Below are 23,668 nucleotides of genomic sequence, written 5' to 3' on the forward strand. Positions count from 1 at the left end.
TTTAGTTATATATTATAGACTTATAGAAAGAGACCTTCTAAAACTGTTAAAATGTATGACTGGCACGTGAAACCTTAAATTAGAGTGAATAAATGAAGACTCGGCACTCCACTTCTGAAAGGTTGCCGACTCCTGTGCTACTGCATAAGGCTTGCTGCATGTTCAGAAGAGTTCAGTGTCCTCTGCACATTGGAAGATGGGCCTAGGATTTTGGGCACTCCCAGAGTTTTTGTGCACCTGGATATTTCCCTTTCTAGTTTTCAGGTTATTTCCATTAGGAAATACCTCTATAGTGGTGTATAACGTCTGAGAACATTATATGCACTGAACAAACGACATGTAATAGTTCTAGCGCAGGCAGGATTAGAAGTTTCCTGAGACAGCCAGCTCACGTGAGATTTCCTGTCCAATTTTCCATTCCCAAGAGGTTTGGAGGGGTCTTTACCGGGAAAAGATGGGATTCCAGCCAGAGTGCTGCAGCTGGTAAGCATCCCACACAACATCTTTGTCTTCCTGCATATAAATCCAGAGGAACCCCACAGAAGTCAGTGGAGTTGCTCTGGCTTTGCACTGGCATAACAGTACAGAAAGTGGCCCCAGTCTTCAATCTGCTCTGCAGAGGTGAAATTCACATCTATTCAGCAGGCCAGAATGACACTATGCAACACTTACATCCCACTTTATGTCCTAACTGAGACATGACTGGTCAACAGGCCTTGTGCCAACTCTCTACACAGGAATGAATTTTACCCTGTGTGCATGTCTGGAAGTGACAGAACCAGACCGGGCTTTAGACCTGTTAATGTTGTTCCTGGAAAACATTCACTCTCTTTGCATTTCCCCAATTTTTGCTGTGGCAAATTAGAATTTTCTGCATCAAAGTAAGGAATTATTTTCTCAGAGTGGCAGCTTGCAGTCTCATCATGGATTAGGCTTGTTGCATGCTAGATTTACACATCTGTTGTTGAAGCACAGCAGTATCTTGTACAGAAGAATTTGCCTCTAACGAAACGAAGGGAGGTGTAACAGTAACTAGCATGCTAGTCTGGACAGCTCTGTACAGATACTGTACCTCTCCCGGTCCTGTGCACAGTTATTGACGGCTGACGTGTTCTGGGTGTCATACATTCCACTCTGTCGTCTGGTCTGTTCAGTCCGCACAGGTAGCCTGCCTTCAACCTCGGCCAGCCAACCCTGCAAACAGAAAGCAATGGGTTTCGTATGCACCAGATAGCCAAGGGACAGAGTTTGCTCTTCCTTTGCCCATTTGAAGATATACCGGACACTTGAACCACCAAACTACAGGCAAACAGTCCACTAGTATAAACACACTGAAATGTAGCTTCAAACTGCTGTCATCTGAGGTGAAGGGGAGTAGATTCTGCATTCTAAATCTATATTTAAAAATAATAATGTTGCCAAAAATGTGCAGGCGGATACGAAACACTGCGTGAGTCACACCCCTGCTGGCTTAGCAGCAGGAGTTTACTGGAGCTGGGCTGAAGTGCTGTTGGTCTAGGAACAAAGAGGTACACAGAAAGAAGCTGTGATAATTTCAGAAACATAGAAGCACCAAAAAAAAAAAAAAAAAAAAAAAAAATCCCTTCTTGGCCAAATGGAAAAGGACAATAGTTGGGAGGAAAGGAAAAGCAGTTGGCTTTCAAAGGGGCCTCACAAGCACTGGAGAGTAAGGCAAACAAATGTGACAAGCAGCCAGCATTAATTGGCTGTGTGCGTTTTAGTCCACAACATAATCTATAGTGCATGGAATGTAGTCCTTCCCTGTCCTTACTTCTTCTTATGTAATTACAATAGTTTCTGTTTATAATGGGTTCAGTTATTCCAACTATTAGTCATACTCCAGAGTCTTTGCATCTTTAAAATGCTTTCTGTTGACAGCAGAGATTGTTCCTTAAAATGTGCTTCGTCTCATGGCTTCTGTCCAGCTCTGTCCATGGATCCTCATCACATTTACCATAGCAGCTTCTTTAGACAATAATGTGTTTCACAATTGATTTTTTTTTTTATCCTGTTTTGGATTCCCACGAGATCTGGGTGGGGGTTGGGTGGAGATGAAGCTTTTGATGCCCATCGGTTTTTTACCATCAGCAGATATCAGATTGGCAAAACGCACCTTCAGGTGTGAAAAGATTAAAGTGGAGTTTTTCCGAGTTCTCACCTGGTATCTACGTCTTCGAAGAGGCATTTAAAACCTGATATTGTTGCAAATGCAAGAGTACCAGAGCATTTCAGGGCATTCTCCTGCATTCCCCTGCTCTACATAGGGCATTTTCTGTGACAAATTACAGAAAAATCAAGTTGCTGACAAATGCAAATGAAGGATCCAGGACATATTTATGCTAAAAGGTGGCTGTCAGACTCCACTTGAGCAACATCTTTAAATACTGCCTGACTCTAAGCACTTCCTTAAATCCATCCCTGTTAAGCATGCACTTAAATGTTTCCTGAATCAGGGCCTATTTGTTTAAAGCTACCATCATGAAAGTGCATTAGTACTTAAACCCCTTCCAGACCTCAAATTTCTGGGCCTCTAGTCGCAACTTTTCCATATTTTGTCCCAGTTCAGCTAATTTGTGATCCACGCTGGCTGCATCTCCCATCTGCGGGTTCTTGATGTAGACATCTTTCATTTTTGTTAAGGCATCTCTGTGAGAAATAAGGAAAATGCAACACCAGTAAGTCAGGCAGCAGCTGGGTGTGTAAATCCTTCTGGAGAAACCAAAAAGTTCCAAACCAATCATTCTGTGTCTATGGTTCAAGCACAACAGGTTACAGGTGTAACAAAGTGTGGGGAGAAACCATGCCAGGGCTTTTGTTTTGTTTAGTGCCACCCATTTACTAATTAAAGATCTCTCCTTAATGTATCGAAGTTGTCTGCATGGAAGAGAGTTTATAAACTATCAGGCATTGCAAGAACTGGGGATAGCCTTTAGCAACAATTGGTAAGACCTGAGACGCTGCACCCTTAGTCATGTTAAGCCTTGCTCCACAAATAGCCCATGGGGTTTTTTCAGCGTAACTAAAGATGGTAGAATTAGCTCTACAAGCAAATCATTTCCAAGAGTGGCATAAGAAAGGAACTGAGCCAGTGTAAACATGCAGGATTAGATTTAGATTAAAATGAATGGGAATTGGACATCCAACTAATCCGAGGAAAAGTGACTCTATTCTGGGATTAGGATATTTTTGGGGAGGAGATGGGGAGAGTCAAGGTGTGGAATTATCTTTCATTCACACCCACAGCTCTCCCCCCCGCATTTCCCCCCCCGCAAAGAATGGCTTCTGAACTCACTAGAACAGGGGTGGGCAAACTTTTTGGTCTGAGGGCCACATCTGGGTATGGAAATTGTATGGCAGGCCATGAATGCTCACAAAATTGGGGGTTGGGGTGCGGGAGGGAGTGAGATGTGCAGGCTCTGGGCAGCACTTACCTCAAGCAGCTCCCAGAAGCAGCAGCATGTCCCCCCTCTGGCTCCTACGCGGAGGGGCAGCCAGGGGGCTCCGCACAGGGGCCCTGCCCCAAGCGCTGCCCCCGCAGCTCCCATTGGCTGCAGAGGGGGGACATGCCGCTGCTTCCAGGAGCCATGCGGAGTGGGGCAAGCCCCTGACCCTGCTCCTCGGCTGGAGCAGGGAAAGCTCCGGACCCCACTCCACAGCAGGCGCTCGAGGGCCGGATTAGTTTGCCCACCCCGCGCTAGATAAATATCTTCCCAGCCTTATGGACATATTGAAGTGCTTATATCATCTCTCCACATCCTGGGCTGAATGCCATCCTAGAGAATAGGCGAAAGGCTGGGATGTGGGCATTCCAGTAACAGAATGGAGTGCTAACCAGAAATTCTCACTCTGACTATTGCATTGTGTTCACCTTAAGAATATGCAACGTAATTTGCTCCTGAGAGCAGGAACCCTTGTTTTCCATGATAAAACCCCCAAAATTCTCTGATAAAAAAACCCACCATAAAAATCTGCATTTTTCCACGATTAAAATGAAATCTGTAGCCCGCGCCCTGCCGCCCGAGTCCCACTGCCCGGAGCTAAAGCGTCAATTTCCCATATTCCTGTGGGCGTGCTGGTGGCAGGGGGTTCTACTGTATATGTTTTTATTTTTTCCCCCAAAATGTAAAAACTAAAGCTTCTTTGTAAAAAAGCAACTTCTGCGCTTTGTCGCGTTTTTCAGTGGCAAACATTTCTAGGATCCCTGCTGATCAGTTTATTTCACATTGCTCCACTGTTCAGACTAAAATTAAATCCAGATGGTTTGGCTTGGTAACAGTGTGCAACAGATGGACCTTGGGTCATGATGTGACACTAAGTCTAGTTAAGTTATGCAGCATTTTGAGACTGTGTTAAAGGCTACACATTTCATATCAACTCAGGTGCCAAATGCCTAGGATCTCAGGGATGGTGCTTTTGAAGCACAATATCAGGAATCTGATATCACAAAGCCAACATTAACATGCTACACGCTGTCCTGTGCTCAACTAGAAGGCATGTCCTGTGGAGTCATCTTTCATGGCAACGTGTTGCACCTGACTTGAGGCAGGTTGAGGATGAATTTTAAGAGATTTTCTCTGCAGAACAAGAAACATTTTAGGATTCAAAAATGAGTTGATTTATGAGCTGAGTTCTCATTACTGGTGTGACTCTTCAGCACTGCTCCAGGCATCACTTCAATCAAAGTCCCACAATCCAAGTTATAACTCTTTTGATTTGCGAGGTTCCCACAAAATCTTAGATAATGGCAGCCCTGTGTCTGCTTTTGCTTTGTGCCTGGAGAAACTGGGAAAAGGAGTGGATAGCAAGGAAGTGGAATTGTTCTGTGGTTGGAGCCTTAAGGGGCATTATTTCAAATTTTAACTCTTTTTATTCATTTTGTGTGTCTCTGACTGTTGCTGTTAGTACCTTGCTCACCAATCTTATCTCTCTGTCTATTGTAGTCCTCATTCTGCACTGATTTCATGTATGATTTTAATATTAGGTTACACTGAAATCAATTAAAGAAAATTAAGGGGAAAGGGAAATCTATTCAAGGAGAAAAACTATAGCTACCGTATTATATAAAGGGAACATGTGAAACAAAAGTAAACAGCTTACCTATCGGCCTCCTTTCTTATTTCTGATATGAAATAGGGATTAACATCCCCACATTGCTTATACAAATAATCTGTGAACTGACTTTGAACAGGGTTATCAGATCAAAGTTAAACACTTTTTTTGTGAAAACAAAAAAGACACTGGTTAAAATGCACAATTAAAGGGCCAATCCTAGCCCAAGATGTGAATGAACATAGGAAGCTGCAAATACAAGCGGCCAGAACCGATCAATGTAAATGGAGTCACTTGATGTGCTTGCTTCTCAAGTAGGATGACAAATGAAGTCTCCTAATAACAAATCTGCAAAAGCGCAAGAATCATTAGCTCTTCTGCTTTCCGGAAATGGGCACTGGAGAGCACAGAGACTTTTAAAATGGGCACTGATGAACAATCTCACACTTTTGTCAACACAGCCCTGCAGATAACAGGTTCTGTTATTAGGAATCTCCCTAGTGCATGTGATTCCTAAGCCTAAAAAGTACAAAAGCTTTTGACTAAGTCCCAAGTGCACTATACAGTACTAGGTTAATATTGGATTTGCTCTCTATTAGAGGACTGTATCTCGCATTACAGGGGAATGTGTTTGATAATCTAGGAAGTGTTTTCCATCTTTGTTAAAATCCTAAACTCATGAGCAATAACAAGACGCCAGAAATGGAAAGCTTCCAAGGTTGCCGTACACAGGCTTGATATATTTACAATAAGCCACCTGCTCAGTGCTGAGGGGTCTGTGATTCCAGTAGTCCTGAAAGACATGGTGGTTTGGCTAACTGAATAGAGATGGATCTTGTATTAAAATACTGTAAATATTGGGGCTGATTCATATTCAGAGGCAAATACAAAGTATCTGCGACTCCTGCCTGGCTCAGAAGTACACAATTGCTCAACTTAAAAAGGCTGTGCCAGAAAGAAGGGAAAACTGTCTGTGGTGGCACCACCTACACAAGTCACTGAAATTCTTGTGCTATTGCTTTAGTATCCTGACTCAGCAGTGGCGGAATGCACTGCAAAAGTGGGTGGGTTGAATAGATAGATAACTAGCAACCCTTCCCTCCACTCCTTTTGACCTTCCCTGTAGGTCAAAATTAAACAATTAACTTCAGAACTTAGACCATGGGGGAATTTTAGCTCATCTCGTTGGCTGTTTTTAGTCATCTAGTGCCCTTTGCATCTTCTATTCCAAGAGCACCATATCAAATAGTGATTCACAGGGCATGATCTACTATCTTGTCCTTATTTGTTGCTTGTGAAAGGATCAGCTTGCTAGTGGTGTTTCAGACACTACTGTTCTGCTAATGAAAACCTTTCTCTAATTCTTTATTGTATCGTGGTTAGGCCTACCTTTGATCCATCTCCTTCTGAATGTCTTTGTTTAGCTCATCAACCTTTTGCTGGAGTTTCTTTCTTCTTTGCTCAGGTGGGAGATTGCTGAAGTCCTCTGGTCCTCCCCCCTACACACAGAGTGGGAGGAAAGAAAAAGGCAAATGAGAGACTAAAATATTCTGGCCCATCCTTCAAAATTCTACTTTGAAAACACCCCCACAGGAAAATCTGTGAAAAATCACCATGGTCTGAAGCATTTGCATGCTTTATCTTTAAATCCCTAAAGCCTTGAACAGGTTGGGACCTGGATACTTGAAAAACATCCCATTACAACAGTTGAAATCAGCTGGGGAACTCTTGTGCCATTGACTAGGGCCAACCTTTCTAGAGCCAGCAGCAGGGCACTAAGCGCAGACGTTTTTCCATTATGAAACTTGCTCCCTTCCTCCTGCTGTTTGCCATGGTCAGAGTTTCACACCCTTTAGGACATCACTTATTCAGCCCAGCCCGCTGCCGACTACAGACGGTCACCGTTGAGCTATTTTTAGCCTGGCAGTTGAGTATTGCTATTGATCTTGTGCAGGGTGGTTTATTTGGCTGCCCCAAGAGGGTAGCTCTTACAGACCTGTTTAATTTATAGCTCTCTAGGGCCCAGATGCAGTGGGCACTCAAGACCTTTTTAATTGGACAAATAAAAATTAACCTGGAATTCTCCCTAATTAAGGTGCAACATAAACACATGTAATTTGCATGAACTTCCTCCATTAGTTGTATGTCATTTACATACTAATAGTTCATTGCTTTTATTACAAAAAAGTTGACTGCACCAATTCTATTAGCTATGTGGAAGTTCACACGGGGCGAAATTCACCCTGCCCAGACCAACAGTACAAAGCTTTGTCATCACTTAGATCCCTCATATGCAGCATGACCCTAGTGCCAGATACTTGCACGGGGGTGAATTTCACCATGAGCAAAAAGTCCTTCTCACCACATGGAATTAGGGGAAATTATTTGAAAAACATCTAATGAGAGCGTCATTCCTGAGCCACAGATGACACAGCCATAGAAAACAGACAGCAGAAGACTGCCAGCCAAGAAACATGGAAGCCCAATGCTAGAAGTTGTGAATCTGTTTCCATCCTGATTTAACACCACACTGGATTTTATCTGACAGAGGTCCATTCTCTCTGGAGGCCCAATCTTTCCTGCCTTCCCCTGCTGTGCTGCAGATATCATCCTCACTTGCAAGCTTTTACTCTCATGCTGTGATTCCGTTTCACCTGTGCAACTATAAACTGCAAACCCACAGCTAGGATATGGCTTCCTCTGACAACATGGAGATTATGGGTGCTAGCGCCATAGAAGTAACCTTGATAAAATGGGTATATCATTTTCCACTCCCTTAGAAGTGCTCTCTGATGTTAAGACTCTCTTGTACTCACACACTCTATAGAAATTTTACCTTTGGGGCTATGCATGCAATTTATAACTATACTGTATTCTTTCCAGTAAGTCACGACCGATGCACCATATGTTGAATCCCTGAACCATCCAGCAGGTCTGGTTCTCCTCTCGCTTACACTGATTTAAATTGGAGGTAATTCCATTAGAGTCTCAGAGTTATACTATCAAAAAAACCAGAACAAGAGGGGGGAGAATCAGGCCTCCCATCTCTCATCTGTTTCTGATTTTGTTTGAAACAAAATACCCCGTCTGCCTTCAGACTACTGCTCCCCCCCTTCCTGGCAGCACAGGGTTTATAGAGTAGATAGAACATATGCACACTGAGTTTCCGAGCCTTTATGATTTTTTTTTTTATGGCAGCCCCTGCTTTCTCTGGCAGGGAGATGAGTGGAAGGGTTATTGTGAGTGAGGCTGAAGACATCTCAATATTAATAAACTAGCTTTACCCTAATCTAAATTACTAACCTGCCAACAATTCCTTCATACAAAGGGATATTGGAGGGAGAGGGGGGAGGAGCCGACCCTGCAAATGCAAATCCAGACAAAGTTCAGCTGGCCAAGCAGCGTGGTGATGGCTTGTGATCGAAGTTGCTAGGTGGATTGTGTTAAAATGCCAAATGCTTTCCTCAGAAGAGTGTGATTCAACAAATACTTTGCCTCAAAAGCTGCACACAGACCTTTTCAGCTGCGCACTGGCTGGGTTCTCCAGGACTGCCTGCTTTTTCCCAGTTGTAGAGGGTGCTATGTTCTAGACAGCCTGTGTGTGTAGGAAGGGAACGGAGGGCAATTATAATGGGTCGCCTTGCGCTCCCCCAGCCCTAGTAGGAGTGGGAGTGTAACATACACTGGACAGGCCATTAAGGGAAAACTGGCACTCTCACTTAAAAGGACAATGATCTCCCATATCCCTGCGCTTGGTCTCTTTAGTGGAATTTAAGTCCACTTCAAAAAATATTCCCATTTTATGAAAGAATTAGAAGGCAAAATGAATGTGAATGTAGGAAATAACAGAGTCTGGAGTTGTTTGGAGGATGGGAGGGATGTGTAGCTATATGAAAGGCTACAAAAACACACTACTTAGAGGATACGCACATGCAACAGACTCTCCCCAATGATACCTTAACTGGAAGTCACAAAAGCACCTAACTGAAAATGGAAACGCCCTTTTAACATGGGGGTTTAATTCTGAAACTCTCCTCATCCAGAAACTTCAGCCCACACTTGCAGCATCCAAGCACAGCAGGATTAGCAATATGGTGGGCGCTAGTAGACAATATTTCAGACCAATGCATTAACGCTGCATAGAATTACATCCCTGACACTCAAAAAGAACCCTCACTGAATTCACTGAGTAACTTCTCATCAAAAAGGAGGCTCCGACTTCTGACCCAAAAGGGTCATGTCAAGAACCTTTTGCACACGTTGGCTATCCTTTACACTACACGCTGCTGCACAGAAAGGTCTGGCTTACACACATAATGCATCAGCTGCTTACTAGTAATATGACTAGCAAATAGAATGAGTGGAAGGACTCTGTATAAACATCAATGACTGCTAGCTCTGTGGCTTGGTGGAGAGACAAGGTGGGTGAGGTAATATCTTTTCTTGGACCAACTTCTGTTGGTGAGAGACAAGCTTTTGAGCTACACAGAGATAAGGGCAACTGGGTTTGTAAGTAACCGAGGGATCTCTGCCATTTTTCCTTGGGACTGTCATGGGGCTGAAGTATTTAGGTTTGGACTGTGTCTGGAAAGGTAATGGCTACATGAGTTGTACTTCTAAGGCTACTTAAGCGATGCTTTGCACTGCATCAGTGGAGCAGAAGGGCTTGAAATGCCCATGAAGATGCATAAACCCTGCTGCAGGCACTGCAATGGAGGTGAGTAGCCTTAATGGCACAGGGATTCTTAGAGGAAGCCACCAATAAGTCTCTCGCCTTGTGACAGAAGTCACCTGCTTTGGGGAGACTTGGTGCAGAATGGTGACCCCAAGAATAATGGGGTGAAAGAAACTTAAAGACCCTGACTGACCAGAAGAAGGAAACCTCCCAAACGAACATCACTAATGAGCTACTGCAGATCCTTTGAGGCTTCCTAAAACTTATATCAGTCCTTTCTACCCTCCTACATGTTGGCCTAAAATGATTCAGCAAACTATTTAAATTGAATTCTTCTGGCTAGGATCAGGTGTGGCAAGAAAGCCAAGAGAAGTTATCCAAAACATACCAAGGTTCGGATAACTCTGCCTTAACAGTATGCTGTCTTGGATATAAAATACAACATCACGTCATTTCTGTTCACACGGGCTCTTGCCCCTTCCCTTTTCAGTTTTGCGACGCATTCTCTTACCGTATTTCGAGATATCATCCTGGTTGTATCCAAGACTAGATTTAGGATTCATATATACACAATCATTTGCAAATTTAAATCAAACTGAGTTAACCTTCTTGGTTAAGGTTTATTTAACTTTAAATTAATTTCATTGTTAGTTTTTCTGGAGGACTATATAGGGCTGTAAAATGCAGGTAACAATGATTCAGACTTCCAGTGATTATTAGTACCTGAACATGGAAAACATACAATTTATGACTGTGTTGCAGTCAGATAAAAGGCTTTTACTTTTCTCTGTATAAAAGGGCCACAGCACAGCCACAGCAGAGACACTTACAACATTAATTCTCCCATGTATATTTCAGGTACAGCAATAGAACTGATTGGTGTAATTTTTGCTACATTTTTATAGCCCTAGATCAGCGGTTCTCAAACTGTGGGTCGGGACCCCATTTTAATGGCGTTGCCAGGGCTAGCTTAGACTTGCTGGGGCCTGGGGCTGAACCCCGAGTCCCACCGCCCGGGGCTGAAGCCGATGCCCAAGGGCTTCAGCCGTGGGCCTCAGGGCTCAGGTTACAGACCCCTGTCATGGGCTGAAGCCCTGGGATTTGGCTTTGCCCTCCCTTACCCCCGCTCACGGTGGTGGGGCTCTAGCTTTGGGTCCCCCCCCACACCCGGGGAGGTGGGACTCAGGCGGGCTGAGGCTTTGTTTCTTCCTCCTGATCAGGTCATGTAGTAATTTTTGTTGTCAGAAGGAGGTCAAGGTGCAATGAAGTTTGAGAACCCCTGCCCTAGATTACAAAAAATAAAGATAAACTACACTATAAATTAGAGTTAATTTTTTAGCAGCTTATTAGAAAGATTGAATTCTGATCACCTCTATTAGATTCCAGACCTGCGTATTCAAAGTTATCTGATAAATGTCAAACAAAGCAAACACAGAGAAGAAACAAATTTAAAATTAATGTCAGTCATGTTGTAGGTGTCATAGTGCACACAAAGAAAAACACACACAGAAAACTGTGGTTAAAAACACAGGACAAACATGCTGTAATTGTGCTTACCAGCTTGAGAGAAAGCTTCATGTAAAAATTGTAGGGGTAGAGGAAAAAAGAGAAAAAACAAGCGCATCAGTAGAAGAGGAACTTCTTCAGTCCTACTGTTATAATAAAACAACACACATTCTCCTCACTGCTGGTATGTGAAGATGGGTAACACTAGTAATAGATCTGTGCAAAAGTTCACAAGATGGGCCAAACCCTACCATTCGGCTGCCATTTCATCAGTGGAAGTGGAAAAGGAAAACATGTTACACCTTTGCATATTTGCTGTAGCAGTGTAGGTGAAAACGTGACCCAGGCTGACTTACTTCAATGGCTAAGATAGCAATAGCGTATCCCCTTTAAGTAGCATCTTGCACTCAGAAAAACTGGTGCTTTGCAATACTTACATAATTAGGTGAGTCACCGCACACAACACTGAGGCGGTGCTGAAATTCAGCCTCTGCTGGGGTGGCGCCCAACACACATCACAGGTGCCAGCCATGCTATACAACTCATTAGGACAGGAAGTGGAAAATAATGAATTGAAATTCTGCCAGGTCATGGGGACTAACCCTTGGGCCGCTCCTGTAAAACATGCCATGGGATCTATAATGATTCCAAGTGGTCGGGGCCTAGTTTGCACATCTCCACCCAAAAGACAGTATTCCCTTATTACCATGCTAGAGCATTAATTAAGAGGGAAGAGTGTCCTCTGTGTAATAACCAACACCACTTCTTGCAGCACCCCATCCAACTACTAATCAAGCTTGTTTATATTATAAGGTCTGAGAAGATCACAGCAAAGAAAAGAAAATCTCTATCCTTCTTTTTACCCAATTATTTCCATTTAGGATTTTCACTTTTATCTCCATGCCCATGCTAATGATCGATATACAAGTCCCTTATGTGATACATACAATCCCTTTCCTCAAAGGCTACTATATTTCTTTATGTACAGCCAATACCTTATCATTCAATTAGCCTGGATACTAAGAGCCTGAGCGTTGTGCATTAAAGGCCGTACGAGTGATTTGTCCCTGTCCTAAAAAAATTAGGAATACAGCTATCTTAAATGGTGTTGCAGTACCTCATTACCTAAACTACAGTGTCTTCTTACTAGTGTTGCAAAGCTACTGTCACAGCTGCAACACAGGGTGCTTTCCAGGAGCTGCACAGAATACAAAGAAGTATTTCAGCACCATTCCATACTGGACTTAGGGGCATGATTTAACTGCTGTTTAATACAAGAAACTGGGTTTTAAAGGTTATTGCATGGAAGGGAGGGAAGAATCCAACTTTGTTTCTTAAGAGCTCATCCCACCTCATTCTCCTATAATCTGCATTCTGACTATTGCAAGCCTCTCAGGCGTAATGGCTGAGATGCACAAACTATGTAGCAAACCCCTAGAACATATAAATGTATTTGAATATACTCTGTGGTGAAGCAAAGAAAGCCAGATGGAACATGGAGGGCAGGCACTCCGCTTACACCATGAGCTAAACCATAATTTAAAACTTTGGTGAACTTCTGCATTCAAAAGTTTCATGCAATTAAAAACTGGGAAGTCCACTGTTACTGTGTTCTGATCTTTAATAAGCTAACAGAAGTGCCAGTTTTAGGCAAGCACAGTTCTCTAAGACTGGACCTAAAATAATGGTAGGGCAGTGGAAACACAAGTTAAGCACATCTTTTTTTGACATTGCATTTTAATCTTTATGAAGCTTTCACGGTTATTTTACAGTCACTTGGCAGAGTCTAATTTTATATTAAAATAAAAAGCCAAGCATTCAAACAAAAATGTGGTTTTAAAACAAATAATGATAGATTCCCCATGAATTGATCCATCCCGAATTGCATTTTTGTGATAATTAAACTGGTCAGCTAGGTTCCCCTGAAGTTAATTCAGCCAGTAAATAAAAATATGGCCCTAACCCCAAAGCCCAGAGAAGTCTAACTCAAGAAATGAAGAGGCCCTTGAAATAACCAAACCGAAGTAATCTATTTTTGAAAGATGAGGAATAATTATATAAATGAAAAGAGGAACCTACTAAATATCTTGCTGAAGAAATTAAAATCTAGGCAGCCCTTATTTTCATAATTGCTTTAGCATTCCTGTGAACTTTAGCATAGACATGATCAGCACAAGTTGAGATCCTTGTACATAAATACACACAACAGTTATGGTGCAGAAAAAATATTTACCTACAAAGCACTCTATAACGCACAAATGTTTGCTACATGCGCTACATTCTAAACACTAATCATTCTAAAGACTAAACTATGGCCAAAGAGTCATCAGCATTAAAACTATTCTTTTACTGTAAATTCAGCAAATGTTAAGGAATAATAGACATCGCATGTCTAATACGTATGTTGTTGTTTGTTAAGTATTATGAAAATCAGAAATTTGATTAATAACACCCCCAAAAACGTACAACAGGCATTGTTATACACAGCATGAATAACAAAGCAGTAGAGATTCTAATAGGTTGTAAATCTAATGAAAACAATGAAATGCTGAATTTAAAAGCAGATTCAAAGTTTTCTGGTTTTGGAAAACGTTGACATTATATGGCAGCAATTTAATTGCTGTACATCTGAGAAGACTGAAAACAAACGTGTATTAAATGTAGCTACTAAATGACTGCCTTTTTTTTTTTTTGGCCAATTCTGTTGGGTTTTCACAGTTAGAGATTTGCTCAGTTCATGGGAGAATGGGGATTTTTCTTCAAATGATTAGAGAGTGACGTTTCTAGAAAATGTAATGAGCAAATCCCACCCAACTGTCCCTTTAAGACAGGTCTAACTTAGCATTGCAGGGAACAATGAAGAGCCTAAGAGCCACAAGCTTCAATAACACATGACAGAGCACGAAAGCCAACGAGTCCATGTGTTATTGGACAATCACGGACACTAACCTCACTTACAAAAGACAGGGGATTGGACGTCGGGTTTATCAAAGGCTAAAATGTTTCATCTTTGATCCTGTAACAATCTCCTCTAAAGTCTGGCTTTGTGCATCTTGTTTAGAAGTCACAGCTCTTGATCCCATGAACCACAAATGTTACGTGAAGTTCAGGGAAGCTTTAGTGGTGGTAGCAGTGCAAGTTAAAGCTCTGTTGTAGACAGCACAGTATCACTGCACTGATATGAATGCACGGCCATTCTGCATGGACAGGCTTATATTTATGAAAAGCCACAAAAATATTCTTAACAGAGTGGAACCCTCTTAGAATATCTTTACACAGAAAAACCTCACTGTATAGCAGAGGTCAGCCTACAAGTCTAACCAGTCTTGCAATTAGCACACTGCAGTGGGTTGAAATAGTTTGGGGTTATACTTTCCTATAGAGGTTTGCGACAGCTAAACTCACTTTAAGCAGGTTCCACTGTGATCTGAATTTCCCATGTTTAACCATTTTAGTGGTGCCAATTCCAGCTTTTCCAGTACTGACAGCTGCCCCTCTTTCACAGGATCAGTTGTTTCCATCAGTAAATCATGGCTCTCCTCACAATGAATTTGCAGTTTCCTTATGCCTTCTGCGAACCTCATTTCCACTGAAGTACCCTTTTGCAGTGTTGTAAGTGGGGTTAGTGACTGTGCAGCAACTGTATGGGCTGATCACACCATACACAAACTTACAACATAGTCCCTAGCCTCAACGGCACACGTGGGTTTCCCTAAAGTCCTCTTCATGAGTTCTTTGTGAAAATACAAAGAGTGAGTCTGCCGGTGAGTCAGCAAGAGAAAACACACACTTGTTAAAGAGGAGACTAACAAGGACGCCTCAACATTTACTGTTTCTACAGCAAAAAGACAGGTCTGGGATTAATTAACCTTTAGGTGTGATGGTGGGAACCTGCAAGATACCAGATAATTTCTGAGGGATTTTTTCTCTTTTGGTAAATTAACTAAGCATCATATTTTTAAACACTAGATTAAACATGCCAAGTTAGAAACTATTCTTTGTTCAGGCCAGAATAAATTAAGGCTTTTTAAAAAACTGGTCTTGGCACAGGCTATGTATTAAAATAATGAACATTCCCAAGGGCAAGGGATGCAATTACTCCAGGGAGGGGGGATAGCTCAGTGGTTTGAGCACTGGCCTGCTAAACCCAGGGTTGTGAGTTCAATCCTTGAGGTGGCCAGTTAAGGATTTGGGGCAAAAATCTGTCTGGGGATTGGTCCTGCTTTGAGCAAGGGGTTGGACTAGATGACCTCCTGAGGTCCCTTCCAACGCTGATATTCTATGATTCTTGTATGTGGACGCTACATATCACCCATAATGAAGAAACACTTACTACAGGCGGACTGATAGTTAAGGTGGCACATCAATGAACAGGGTGAACAGTATGTCACAGAGGTGAGATAAAATGATCAAGAAAACGTATTAACTGGTGCAATGGAAAGAAAAGTTACATTGTAATAAAGTCAACAACTTCCACTAGAAAAGAAACCACAAAATCCCTCATTTTTACTGGGATGGCCTGGAGAACAGAATCTGGTTGAGCCTAGTAATATAGGTAAAATCTGGATTTTTCTGTTTGTTTAAAAGAGCTGCTCTTTAAATGAAAAAGCTTGTGTTACTGCCACTGAGTAATTGTAAAATAAAACAACACAAAATTAATATCAAGTAACAAAGAACTGGATTTTGTATGCCCTTAAAAATGGCATTTGAAAATACAGAGCAAGCATAAATGAAACTAAGAGTTATGTAAGTGGTTCCTTATTTTCTGCATATGCTTTTTTCCCCCTGTACCTTCCTTGAAGGGACACAGTCAACTTAAAGATTATACTTCTGCCTGATTTAAAAAAAAAAACATTATTTTTACACGTAATATCTAAAATGACTATAATTAAAAGAAAATAGAGAAACAATCTTTCTCCATTTCTAGTTGATTACAGCATCTAGTATAGATCAGTTTCACTGTTTCCCCTGTACTGTCTGTCAATTTCTTCTATTTCTGTGGGTCTTTCAGAGCAAAAAGGGAGAGAGAAAAATGTTATGGGAAATATTATTTGAAAACCACAGAAATTTGCAGGATGCAGGCACCTGCAACTACTTTTAACTACATTTTTAAAGACTGACTAGGATTTCAAGTTGCCAGTGACCCTTCATATTGATGCTGACTGAAACCCTTTGAAGTAAGCTGATGTCTGCTCTTGATTATTGGATGGACTTTTGCCTCTTCCCAAGGAGAAGGATTCAAGAAATCATCAGTTTGGAGGCCTAACTCAAAACAGGTTGAATGTAGGACCGGTATCTCACATCGTTTCTTTGAATATTTGTTAACAGTTTTGTGCTATTTCTTTTTTAAATTCAGGAATTATTTCTCCACATCCCCAAGCTGTGTAACACCCTATGCTAAATAAAAATTACACGTGGAACTCACTAGAATTTGCTCAACAGCCAAATCCATTCTGAATGCCTGGGATTTATGTAGTAATTGTATGGTTTTCATTTATTTTTGGATAGCAAAGTGCCAATTACCATGGGAATTTCACACCATGTGCAATTTTGCATCTGTTGACTTAAGTTGTTTAGATCCAGTTTCTCCCAAACTTGCTCAAATTGAGTAGTCTCTTACTATGCAATTACTCCCACTGAAATTAAGGGGAGTATTTATATAGTATGGGTCAGATCCAACTCCCAGTGAAATCAATGGTGACCTTTCCACTGATTTTAATGGGAGTTGGATTGGGCCCTAAGGGACCAATGAGTCAATATGAGTAAAGCTGGCAGAGTACTTGAATACTGTGTGCAGATGTGGTTGCCCCATCTCAAAAAAGATATATTGGAATTGGAAAAGGTTCAGAAAAGGGCAACAAAAACGATTTGGGCTATGGAATGGCTTCTGCAATGAGGAGAGATTAATAAGACTGGGACTTTTCAGCTTGGAAAAGAGATGACTAAGGGGGGATATGATAGAGGTCTATAAAATCATGACTGGTATGCAGAAAGTAAATAAGGAAGGTGTTATTTACTTCTTCTCATAACACAAGAATTAGGGATCACCAAATGAAATTAATAGGCATCAGGTTTAAAACAAACAATAGGAAGTATTTCTTCACACAACGCAAAGTCAACCTGTGGAACTCCTTGACAGAGGATGTTGCGAAGACCAAGACTATAACAGGCTTCAAAAAATAACTAAATAAGTTCATGGAGGATAGGTCCATCAATGGCTATTAGCCGGGATGGGCAGGGATGGTGTCCCTAGTCTCTGTTTGCCAGAAACTGGGAATGGGTGACAGGGAATGGATCGCTTGATGATTACCTATCTGTTCATTCCCTCTTGGACACCTGGCATTGGCCATTGTCAGAAGACAGGATACTGGGCTAGATGGACCTTTGGTCTGACCCAGTAGGGCCGTTCTTATGTTCTTAGAGTCAGTCCCTTATTGATCAGATTAACTGAAGAATCTACATAATATGTTGGCAATCTCTATTGCAAGATATTTGGCTAGGATGCGCATACTCTTTGAGCTAACAGAGGTAGTAAATAGACAACATCAAGCTCTAATGAAACATTTTGGTCAGCTAAACACTTTTGCTGTGCCAAATATCCCCTAAATCGCACTGTTCTATAGGGTTCCTGTATTTCTTTTCCACCTGTAGCTTCTCATCTGTGCATCAATAAAAGCTTTCTTCAGTATAGGCACCTTCTCCCAACCTTCTCCTGCCAAATTCCTTCAGTAACACCACTGGTCATCCTCATGTGCCAAATTCAGGTCCTGTTGATTCGGGGGATGTGGGGGGAGGGCAGGACAGGCATACCTTATAATATCAATACTGTAAAAGCAGCATTAATCCACATGTCTACTCTGACACAGCTGTGGCCCCATGCAGATATTCTTGCCGGGGCTACAATCAACCTGCACTAAACGCGAGGGGTTGGGTTAGACCATATCTGCACTAACACATGCCAGCCATACTCCTTTTATATAGATATGATAGTTTTTCAGGCCAGAAGACACCATTATGATTGGATAGTCTTGACCTCCTGCATAACGATGAGCCATAGAATTTCACCTAGTAACTCTGGCCACCAAAGATCAATGGAACGTGAACTTTATGAGTTTTGTAGACAACCATAGCAGACTGACACAACTTAGTTGCCTCCTTTGCTCTGTACTTGTATATGGAGGAAGTGGCCTGAATTTGCCCCACGGAAGAACGTGTAATGTTCTGAACGTTGGCTTGTGGTATCGCTGAATCAGACAGGGAAAAGTATCTGTTTACACACAAACATCTTGGTAGCTAACGACAAAAGGAAGTGAAATACAGCAAAGCACATCCAAAGGTTTAACGAGGCTTTAGCAAGATATTTTTGCTTTGTTTTTTAAATGAAGGTAATTAGAGTGAATCTAAAGAAAGCTAGGTGAGCTTTTTACCTTTATAATTTCAGCTTTCACTCTACTCAGTTAAAAACTACATCGTATACAACATACGCGTGTGAATTTGGCTGAGGGGGCATTAAAGCTTGAATAGAGGCTCTCTTAGTACTATCATATGATTAGTGTATAATGACATTTCATGAACAAAATGTTTAAAGCGATTAGTCATAATTGCTTAGATAGACAAATATTTACTATCTAAGTATATGAACATTGGAAATAAAAGAACAGGATTACTTGTGGCACTTTAGAGACTAACAAATTTATTAGAGCATAAGCTTTCGTGGACTACAGCCCACTTCTTCAGATGCATATAGAGTGAAACATATATTGAGGACATATATATACACACACACACACACACACACACACACACACACACACACACAGAGCATGAACAGATGGGAGTTGTCTTACCAACTCTGAGAGACCCATTAAGTAAGAGAAAAAAACTTTTGAAGTGATAATCAAGCTAGCCCAGTACAGACACTTTGATAAGAAGTGTGAGAATACTTACAAGGGGAGATAGATTCAAGGTTTGTAATGGCTCAGCCATTCCCAGTCCTTATTCAATCCTGAGTTGATTGTATCTAGTTTGCATATCAATTCCAGCTCAGCAGTCTCTCGTTGGAGTCTGTTTTTGAAGTTTTTCTGTTGTAAAATAGCCACCCGCAGGTCTGTCATAGAATGACCAGACAGGTTAAAGTGTTCTCCCACTGGTTTTTGAGTATTATGATTCCTGATGTCAGATTTGTGTCCATTAATTCTTTTGCGGAGAGACTGTCCGGTTTGGCCAATGTACATGGCAGAGGGGCATTGCTGGCACATGATGGCATATATCACATTGGTAGATGTGCAGGTGAACGAGCCCCTGATGGTATGGCTGATGTGATTAGGTCCTATGATGATGTCACTTGAATAGATATGTGGACAGAGTTGGCATCGGGCTTTGTTACAAGGATAGTTTCCTGGGTCAGTGTTTTTGTTCAGTGGTGTGTGGTTGCTGGTGAGTATTTGCTTTAGGTTTTTTTCTCTTACTTAATTGGCCTCTCAGAGTTGGTAAGACAACTCCCACCTGTTCATGCTCTCTGTATGTGTGTGGGTATATATATCTCCTCAATATATGTTTCACTCTATATACATCCGAAGAAGTGGGCTATAGTCCACGAAAGCTTATGCTCTAATAAATTTGTTAGTCTCTAAGGTGCCACAAGTACTCCTGTTCTTTTTGCGGATACAGACTAACACGGCTGCTATTCTGAAACCTGTCATTGGAAATAAACATTTCTGAAGCACCCACAGGGCTTTTGTGTGGTGCAAAATAAAAAAGACATTTTTACAAGCTAGAAATACCCAACACTGTTTTGGCAATGCTGTTCAGTGAACTGCACTGATGCCTTTCACAAGGCCAGACTGTTATACCTTTGCTCACTCTCTGAGTAGTCCCATTTAAATAGGGTGACCAGACAGCAAATGTGAAAAATTGGGACAGGGGGTGGAGGGATAATAGGAGCCTATATGAGGAAAAAGACCCCAAAATCGGGACTGTCCCTATAAAATCAGGACATCTGGTCACCCTACATTTAAATCACTTGAGCTAATCTCGGAGGAAGGTGATACTCAATTTGAGCAAGCCTATCAGAATCCAGCTGTCTCAGAGATACCCCTACAAGTAGAGCCTCCAATGTAGAACTGAAAGAATGAGCTTCCCCCTCAGAAGTCAATAGGAAATATTCTTGTGAGGGAAGTTCTGTAATTTGGCACTTATTTTATGACAAACTTTCAAATTTCCAGTGGTTTTTTGATGGGGAAACTAATTTTTTAGTACTACTTTGAACTGTAAACTTTTAGTTACATAACTGCAGTCAAAAACAAAACAGTGTAAATCTTTTGAGCCCACAAATCCACTCAGTCCTCCTTTTTGTTCTGCCAATCGATAAGACAAACAAGTTTGTTTACATTGTTGGGAGATAATGCTGCCTGCTTCTTATTTACAATGTCACCTGAAAGTGAGAGCAGGCGTTCGCATGGCACTTTTGTAGCCAGCGTTGCAAGGTATTTACATGCCAGATATGCTAAACATTCGTATGCCCCTTCATGCTTCGGCCACCATTCCAGAGGACATGCTTACATGCTGATGATGCTCGTTAAAAAAATAATGCGTCAATTAAATTTGTGACTGTATTCCTTGGCAGGGTGGAGGAGAACTGCATGTCTCCTGCTTCGTTTTACCTGCATTCTGCATATATTTCATGTTATAGCAGTCTCGGATAATGACCCAGCACATGTTCATTTTAAAAACACTTTCACAACAGATTTGACAAAACGCAAAGAAGGTACCGATGTGAGATTTTGAAAAATAGCTACACCACTCGACCTAGGTTTAAGAATCTGAAGTGCCTTCCAAAATCTGAGAGGGACAAGGTGTGGAGCATGCTTTTAGAAGTCTTAAAAGAGCAACACTCTGATGCGGAAACTACAAAACCCAAACCATCAGAAAAGAAAATCAACCTTCTGCTGGTGGCATTTGACTCAGATGATGAAAATGAACATGCGTCGGTCCGCACTGCTTGGATTGTTATTGAGCAGAACTCCTCATCAGCATGGACACATGTCCCCTGGAATGGTGGTTGAAGCATGAAGGGACATATGAATCTTTAACGCATCTGACATGTAAATACCTTGCGATGCCAAATACAACAGTGCCATGAGAACTGTCCTCACTTTCAGGTGACATTGTAAACAAGAAGCAGGCAGCATTCTCTCTCATAAATGTAAACAAACTTGTTTGTCTGAGCGACTGGCTGAACAAGAAGTAGGACTGAGTGGACTTGCAGGCTCTAAAATTTTATATTGATTTATTTTTGAATGCAGGTTTTTTTTTTTTAACATAATTCTACATTTGTACGTTCAACTTTCATGATAAAGAGATTGCACTACAGTACTTGTATGAGGTGAATTGAAAAATACTTTTTTTTTTACAGTGCAAATACATGTAATCAAAAATAAATATAAAATGAGCACTGTGCACTTTGTATTCTGTGTTGTAATTGAAATCAATATATTAGAAAATGTAGAAAACATCCCAAAATATTTAACTAAAAGGTATTCTATTATTGTTTAACAGTGCGATTAATCACAATTAAATTTTTTTTAATCGTTTGACAGCCCTAATCTGTTTCTCTCTCTCCAGGTATCTAACTAGGTGCTTGTGTGTATATAGCTCTATAAACATCAGCATCTCTGTGCACATATATATGTTAGCCCAGATTCTTGGCTTCGGGTGAGGAGAGCACAGCGCAACTCAAGAGAGGGCAGTGCAACAGTGGCTTTATGCAATCTGGGCTGGCTGCCTGGAATAAGTGAGAGAGCCAGAGGGCCTCTAATTTATGCCTGCTGCCAATGACATCAAAAGGCCAATATGTCAGGCAGGAATCACTTGGGTGGAGGAAGACCTGGCCATGTCCACTTTGCTAGAAGCAAGGAGGACAAGAGCACAGGACCTGCAACAACAGCGCCGTGTCACTGAAGGATTGATCTACCACTGGGGTGAAACTCCCATGGCGATGGCAGTTGCTTTTGGGCCCCTTTGCACTGGTAGCGCACTGCAAAGCAGCCGCACCACGATGCAACATCTGACACATTCTGTCAGAGCTATTTAAAAGAGATCTTATATGTGTCCTGTAGCCCCCTGAGTGTAGAGGTAAAGTTCTTACATACGGCATGGAATTCTAAATAGTGCACGTCCTTTCTCAGTCATGGGGAGCGAAAGTCAGTCCAGAATCCAACAGATCCTGCAGGCTCAATGGGAAACATCTGGAAGGCATATCTAGAAATGCTGGGATACAATTCTTCATGCTCCTGTATCTGGGGGAGGCAGCATGGGCCAACGGAGTGGGAGCTTGTTCTTTCCCAGCTCTTCCACAGGCTGTGTGATCTTGGACAAACTCTCACTTAACTTCTCTGTGCCCTAGTGTTACTCGGTGAGGTACTTATTTTGTCTCTGGGTGAAGAGTTATTTAATATTACATGTCTCCTACCTTTTGGAAAAGGAAAGTGACCCTCTGCCCAAAAGGAACCGGTCATTTCAAACAGGAATCTGTTTTTGTGGTTTCGTTGTGGGGGTTTTGACTACAAATGACTTTATAGCATTGGATTCCTTGGGTCTGTCTGTATGTTATGGTAAAACACAATGGCTTCATTCACAAAACAAGATTTTACATAACAGAACGTGCAATAAAAGCGCAAGAAAGACAGACAGCAAGCGGTATCCAGAGGAGAACTTACCCCACGCTTTAGGCTCCTGAAGCAGTGGATTTTGGGTTTGGAGGTCATGAACTCGTTGAAGCGATGGGAGAGGGGTTCCTTTTGCTGCTTGGGAGACTGGGGGCCGTTGGGAACAGCAGAGGGTGAGGCAGAGGCAGGGGGAGGAGGAGGGGGCTGATGGGGGGATGTTAAAAGGGACATAAGCTACGTATAAGAGATGGAGAAGTGATAGAATAAAAAACCAAAATAAAAAGATAAAACACAAAACGAAAATAAGCATCAAAAACAATATTCAAAATCCAGGAAAAGCAATTAAAAACAAATAATTAAATATTTAAAGCCATGGTTCAAAAAAGAGGGAGGGAAAACAGTGTTCAAGATTTGTGTTAAAAGAAGAATGTGATAAAAGTGGGAGCTTTAGTAAGTAATGCAACAAAAAAACAACATGGAATAATTCGACAGAAATCTCATGCAGGCTCTTGCATGCAAACGCTATTCCCATAGGTTACTCTGCGCTAGTTCTGTGGGCCGGTCAGAATGACGCACATGTATAGATCTTTCAAATACCTGAATTTACACCAATCGAATTAGGAAGGTACCTTAGTGCCCAGTAGCGTTTCTATTATCTGGAAAACAACAAGCCTCATTCTTCCTGCTTTCAAGTCACCTTGCTCTATGCACACCACACGTATCTTTTTAAAATTACACTACCAATTTACGA

General features: G+C 41.6%; 1 protein-coding gene across 24 annotated transcripts in view; it reads right to left on the bottom strand.

Annotated features, from left to right (window-relative positions):
• The window catches only part of FNBP1 (formin binding protein 1), a 159,916-nt gene that overhangs the window by 10,186 nt on the left and 126,062 nt on the right, over positions 1 to 23,668 (bottom strand). For 7 of the 24 annotated variants that reach the window (XM_065572550.1, XM_042854245.2, XM_008169168.4 and 4 more), the window contains 5 exons: positions 22,969 to 23,151; positions 11,303 to 11,317; positions 6,460 to 6,569; positions 2,535 to 2,667; positions 1,073 to 1,194 (listed from right to left, as the gene is read on the bottom strand). In XM_065572550.1, the coding sequence (XP_065428622.1) occupies positions 1,073 to 1,194; positions 2,535 to 2,667; positions 6,460 to 6,569; positions 11,303 to 11,317; positions 22,969 to 23,151 (563 nt within the window). The remainder of the gene's footprint in view (positions 1 to 1,072; positions 1,195 to 2,534; positions 2,668 to 6,459; positions 6,570 to 11,302; positions 11,318 to 22,968; positions 23,152 to 23,668) is intronic. The other 17 variants (XM_065572563.1, XM_065572552.1, XM_065572551.1 and 14 more) reach the window with 4 other exon arrangements.

This window comes from Chrysemys picta, chromosome 18, assembly GCF_011386835.1.
Source record: "Chrysemys picta bellii isolate R12L10 chromosome 18, ASM1138683v2, whole genome shotgun sequence".
Lineage (NCBI taxonomy): Eukaryota > Metazoa > Chordata > Testudines > Emydidae > Chrysemys > Chrysemys picta.